The following is a 6,375-nucleotide window of genomic DNA, read 5'->3' as shown; positions in this document are numbered from 1 at the left end:
AAAGAGTGGCAATTTTCTGACATTTGGAATCTGATGGATGGTAGTGGTTTGTTTCCTAAATAACTTCAGGTGAGTGGCAATTAAGTCAGCAGCAAATTCCCAGTCTATTTCACAACATCTGCTGTGACCTGCTTAGTGGATGAGGAAAAGGCTCTGGATCTTCTCTACCTGGACTTTAGTAAGGCCTTTGACACCGTTTCCCACAGCATCCTCCTGGGGAAGCTCGCTGTGCATGGCTTGGCATATGCTTCACTGAGAAAAACACTAGCTAGATGGCCGGGCCCAAAGAGTTGTGGTGAATGGAGTTAAATCCAGCTGGCAGCCAGTCACAAATGGTGTCCCCAGGGCTCAGTACTGGGGCCATTTCTATTTAATATCTTTATCAATGACATGGACGAGGGGATTGAGTGCACCCTCAGTAAGCTTGCAGATGACACTAAGTTGAGTGGGAGTGCTGATCTGACTGAGGGTAGACAGGCTATACAGAGGGACCTGGACAGGCTGAATCAATGGGCTGAGGTCAACTGCATGAAGTTCAACAAAGCTAAGTGCTGGGTCCTGCACTTGGGTCACAATCACCCCATGAAACTTTACAGACTTGGGGAGGAGTGGCTGGAGAGCTGCCTGGAGGAGAATGACCTGGGGGTGTTGATAGTCAGCAGTGTGCCCAGGTGGCCAAGAAAGTCAATGGCATCCTGGCCTGCATCAGGAATAGTGTGACCAGCAGGACTAGGGAAGTGATCCTTTCCCTGTATTAGGCACTGGTGAGGTCACACCTTGAATATTGTGTTCAGTTTTGAGCCCCTCACTCCAAGAAGGAGATAGAGATGCTGGAGCATGTCCAGAGAAGGGCTACAAAGCTGGTGAAAGGTTTAGAGCACAGGTCTTATGAGAAGCAGTTGAAGGAGCTGGAGTTGTTTACTCTGGAGATAAGGAGGCTCAGAAGAGACCTTATCATTCTCTACAACCTCCTTTCCGGAGCTCGTAGCAAGGTGGAGATGGCTTTCTTTTCCCTTGTAGCTAGTGACAGGACAAGTGTAAATGACCTCAGTTGGATATTATGATGAACTTATTTACTGAAAGGGTTGTCAAACATTATAACAGGCTGCCCAGGGAGGTGGTTGAATCACCATCCATGGAGGTGTTTAAAAGACAAGTACATGTCATGCTTAGGGACATAGTCTAGGGGTAGACTCAGTAGGGTTAGATCAATGGTTGGACTCAGTGATCTTAAAGGTCTTTTCTAACTGAAACCATTCTATGATTATTTGATCTTCCATTTTAGGTAGGTGTAAAATAGAAACATTTTTGATGAAGCTATATATTCAACTGTTCTGCTTCCTCCAAAGTGCATTTAATTTGTAAGGACACTGTACATAGAACATCCTTTCTTCTAGGGAAGAAAGCAATGACAGAGTGACATTGCTTACTTGGGAATACCGCAAATTCCAATCTACCCTTGAAGCATACATTTTTTACATGTTGAAGGGTGGCTCCACCAAAGGATGAAGAAGGGAAAGGGTGTTAAAGAAAAAAAAAAGGAATGGAAAAAGGAAAACTGTGGCCAAAATACTTAAAACCTTCACTAGAAACATCAGTCACATCTTGGGTGCACTGAAGTTTGGTGTAGACTCTTACAAGTAGCTTATGACATCTGGGGGATAACTGAAACCTAGTGCAGGCAAAGAGTAAAAAGGGACAAAGGATAAGGGTGAAGGCTTGGGGCTGCAAGAGAACTGAAATTAAGCTTATCAGACTACAGAAAAAGTGCTTGTTGCATTGTGAGGGCAGATCTGGACAACACCCCAGAGAAATGGCAGCCCTGGTAGCTGCCTTCCCTTCTTTCTCTGCTGCAAGGACTTGATTTGCTTTGCCTTGATGTACTCTGTATGAGGGTGCAAATTCAGCAGCTCCTGGACTAGAAGTGATGAGGCAGGGAACATAGAGTTGCTTGCCTAACTTTTCTAAATGCAGATTAACCTTAGCTGACCTTAAGAACTGCAATGAACTACCTGACAAGCACACAGTAAAGCATTAATTATTTTTAAGACATTTGAAACTGTCACCTTGATCCATAAATATTTTATTCTTTATGCTAGTTATTTCACTTTTCCAAACATAAGAGTACATATTACCTTTTTTGAATCATAGCTTAATTATTAATTATTAATATTAATTATTAATAATTGCAAAGTACTTAGAAGATAATTCATCCTTTTGCATCAAACTAAACTGCTGAGCAGCCTGTAAAAAATTCTAAGTAAAAAAGACTGACTGTTGAAGCAGAAAAATCTATTTAGATGCTTATGAAAACTCCTTATTTGTGAAAATCTGTTCTTCAATCAAGAATTAGTCCTTCAAGTAAGGGAGATTATGGAAGCTCATTTTTCTCTAGCTGGCATGCTTACACAGGATTAAACAACCCTATAGGATTAGAAAAAATTTTGAGTAGATGTAAATTTTTAAGAGTGTCAGTCTTGAAATCTTATTTTTTAACTTTTATTTTATTTATTTTTACACAACTCGATAGTAGCTGAAATTTCTCATGCTATTTTCTCCTACAGAGTTATACCTGAGCAAAATAATAAATACAACATCCTCAGTGATTCAGGCTTTAACTTGCCTAATAAACAGAAAAATAATTATGTTTTTCACTGAAAACAGAAGTGAGGTCCCAGTCCGTCACAAGACATGTATGTAGATAGATCCATTGAGATTTAAACTGGCTATGTGGAAACAAAAACATCTAGACTGTGTTCTCAGCTGTTCAGTTCTACTATGTCATGCTCACTTAAAAATAAAGCAACAAATTCAACTAACTGCCCATAGTAAAGAAATCTACAAGAGCATTGCAACTCCTGCTTCATCCTTATTAAACATACATCTGGCTACACAGAATGTGTAGGATACACAAACTAGACAACTAGTAATTCTCAGTGACACAAAAAGACTCCAAGTGTCCCTATACTAACATGTCTTCCAGTATTAATAACTAATTTACTTCAATTTCTCTATTCTCTTCCCATGAATCAGCTCCAACTATACAGATTACCACAGTTTCATCTATTATCCTTACTTTATCGCATTGGACTTGAAATATTTACAAAAATATTTACTAACTAAAGTTTGTTATAGCTAGAAGCACAAATGTAAAAATGAAGTAAATGAGATCACTATGATCTTCAAGGGAAGACCCTGCTAATCTAAAACAAACCACTCCTCTACCCATGCTGCTTAAAAGGCACAAAGCTGCACTCATCTCGATGATTAGCCGTCTCTAAGAGCTGATGTCAGCAAATAATTGCTATTCTGCTGAGAAACTGTCAGAGAATTCACTGTGCCCAAGGAGAAGGGTTCAGAGCACATGACAGGGAGGACCTCTCAAGAGCCTATGATTCACACCACTCAGCCATTCTTAGCTCTTTTCTGTACTATTACCACCATGGGGTTGGTGCGTATGGCAGATGATACTTTGCCAGACAAATTCAGGAAGAGAAAATGGGTTGTACATCAGTGATTATCAATTTCATGTCAGTACTCTTTATTTTGGAATACTACCTTTACCTTGGTTTATTGGTAAAACATCACAAATCTTGAGGATTTTAAAACACTTAAGAGTATTTGAAAGAAGAAAGGGGGTTATAACACAACAAATAATATCATACTTTTAACCAGCAAGTAAAAGGGTATCTTTATGATTTTAAATCAATGTACTCACCACTTTTTTAGCATCTATATTTTGTGACTCACTTGATTTCTGCTTTCCAAGCCTTTTCATATAACTACGAACTTCTGAATCAAAACATTCAGCTCCATAAAATGCGCTACTCCAACCAGGACTACAGCCATGAAAGTCAGGTAGTCTGGGAGACACAAGGTAGCTGTTTCCAGCTATCTTTATCATGGCCTTTTCCTCTGGCTCTACATTTCCTTCTGCAAAGCCTGGACCAATGCAACAGCCATTGCTTTGTAAACACTGTTGCTCTTTCTCTATGGGGATAGAATTCTGCAGTCTCAATTCTTTTTTGAAATTATCCGAAGGTGACTCATCCAAATCCACTTCAGCTAATGATGTATTCATCGTAGGCTCAGCCTTCATGTCAAAGGTTTCTTCCCCTTCTCCTAAAGAAGCTGTATGAAGGGAAAAGAAATAATGGTAATGTGCTGGGATGCACGCTTTGTTGAACTTACACATATAAAATACAGTTATGAGACCACCTATGCCCTCAAACTGTGGTGTTACATGGTTATTTTGGCTCTGTGCTTTCTTTTTCTCAACTACACTTTGCAAAATGATAAAGGTTAAAGACATTTCAGAACTATTAAGCTTTGGTCAATACATGTGTGAAAATTACAAAATAAGTTCGCATATATACAACATACATATACAAACGTATACATGTACAACATATACAAAGCATAGTACAGAAGCTTCAAAACAGAAGTTAAATATATCAGACCTGAGCATGCATTAATTAAAAGCTTAGCTTTTGAGACTTTTTTCCATCCGTAACTGTTGAAAGCTTTTAGTCCATACATAGAAAACAAAAATACTTGATAGAGCTCTGAAGAGGACATAGATATTAAAGTTTCTATTCCTACAAGACTCACTCCATTGAGCTGTGATGGGACTTCCTTGCAATTATAACAGCTACTACCAACCTTAAGGGACTGAGGGACAGTCAAAGGTTGCTATGATGCTGACAGGAGCTTTTATGCCTGCCAGAAGCCTCCCTTTTCACTAGAGCAACTCTCCAAGGCTTAGATATACCACCTTGGAGTCAAGGGGACCTGAACTACTGATGCAAAGAAGCCACGTACCTCATAGGAAAGTCTGGCTTTACATATGCAATCGTTCTGAGCCAAAATGGAAAACTGTAACATAGCATGACAGCAGCGAAGTGCAAACTTACAAATTTGTTTTGTCATAAAAGTTAATAATGTAGGGGTGTAAGTAATTATGTAATGAACATCCAGTTTAACTTTTCTCAAAACAGAGAAGTAACAAAGTTTAAATATTGAAACTTTGCAGAACTATCTTAAAAGAAAATGAAACTGATACAACAGCAACCAAATACAAGCTGTCCATGAATACAGAAAGCCTAGAAAGGGTAATGATTTTGTTATAACAACAAGATTTATCATTCCTAACTCAGTTTTGAGGTCAGTTACTGAAAGATGGAGTGTGTTCCTAACTTTCAATCACAAAGCATGCCAGGAAAAATGCAGAACCCACTCTGAAGAACTAAAAATAAACAATTCACCAATACAATGATCAAAAGGCAAAACTATCTTGATTAACAAATCACTTGACCCACTGTTCGTTTTGTCATCTACCTTTAAAAAGGCACTTCAGTGAATAATAGTTAAAAATGCTCATTTAAATCCAAAAGCAATTCAGGTTTCTAGATTTTTGTACAATTCCTTTCCCAGAAATTGTAAATATTTTTGACAATACCTTGTTTTTGTTTTAATATATTTTATTTATTTTACTGCCTAGTTTTGTTTTAATTTTGGTAAGTGATCAAAGGAAGACCAGATAGTTAAAAATTCATCCTTCAATCAATTCTCAACTTATTCAGTAACACCTACGGAGTTATATGCATTTTCTAAAGCTCTCCTCTCTGTGTAGCTAAGCTTGCTATGTTTCATGGAGCTGATTCAGCAAGACTGTCCTGCTTCCCTCTCCCCAGTTTAAAGCATGCCACTAAAATAACCTACAGGATGAACACAAGAAAACCACATGCAGCAGTTAGGATTTGGGAGTTTTTCCAACAGACACATCGTGTAAATAAACGTAAGTAAAAGTAAATGAAATGGGCATCCCACTCAATGACACTTGGTCATATGTAAACTTCATATAAAAAACAACAGGTCCCCAAGGCACTCAAAATGTTCAGATTCACTGTTAAAGTGCTAAGGTCAGCGTTTTCCCAAAGACAATTGAAATGCCAATCTCTCCAAACTTGTGTCATTGATTTCTATACACACAAAGATCTAGAAACATGAAATCCCTCTCACCTGTCTGACCGCTGCTTGACAAAGAGCTACCAGATTTCTTTAGATCTTGGAATACATTGCTACACTTTGAATAATCTGCCTTGGTTATGCTGAAAATACAAGAGAAAAATCAATGTTTCATATCCTCTTATATTTACACAGCAGTAAAATGAGATCTCACAAATGACGCGTAATGTATGTGAAGGTCTCCATAGCATTTATCTACCTCCTGAAGTCTGCATGTTCAGCTACGTTGTTGTTTTAAAAAAAAAAAAAGTGTTCAAATGGACATTAAAGCACACTGAGTGAGATACAGAGATTTTCCTTTACAGCATTTGGCAAAATTCCAACAGAATCACAGAACATTAGGGATTG

The 6,375-nt window shown here is 38.2% G+C and overlaps 1 protein-coding gene across 1 annotated transcript in view; it reads right to left on the bottom strand.

Moving 5' to 3' along the window:
- Positions 1-6,110, bottom strand: part of KNDC1 (kinase non-catalytic C-lobe domain (KIND) containing 1) — a gene marked incomplete at its 5' end in the record, with an annotated part of 18,456 nt that extends 12,346 nt beyond the window's left edge. The window contains 2 exons of the mRNA XM_010194371.1: positions 3,719-4,122; positions 6,022-6,110. Coding sequence (XP_010192673.1) covers positions 3,719-4,122; positions 6,022-6,110 — 493 coding nt within the window. The remainder of the gene's footprint in view (positions 1-3,718; positions 4,123-6,021) is intronic.
- Between the last annotated feature and the right edge of the window lie 265 nt (positions 6,111-6,375).

Source organism: Mesitornis unicolor, unplaced genomic scaffold, assembly GCF_000695765.1.
Source record: "Mesitornis unicolor isolate BGI_N332 unplaced genomic scaffold, ASM69576v1 scaffold15731, whole genome shotgun sequence".
NCBI classification, from domain to species: domain Eukaryota; kingdom Metazoa; phylum Chordata; class Aves; order Mesitornithiformes; family Mesitornithidae; genus Mesitornis; species Mesitornis unicolor.
The sequence above is the reverse complement of the archived record's forward strand: the minus strand, read 5'-3'. Positions and strand labels throughout refer to the sequence as shown.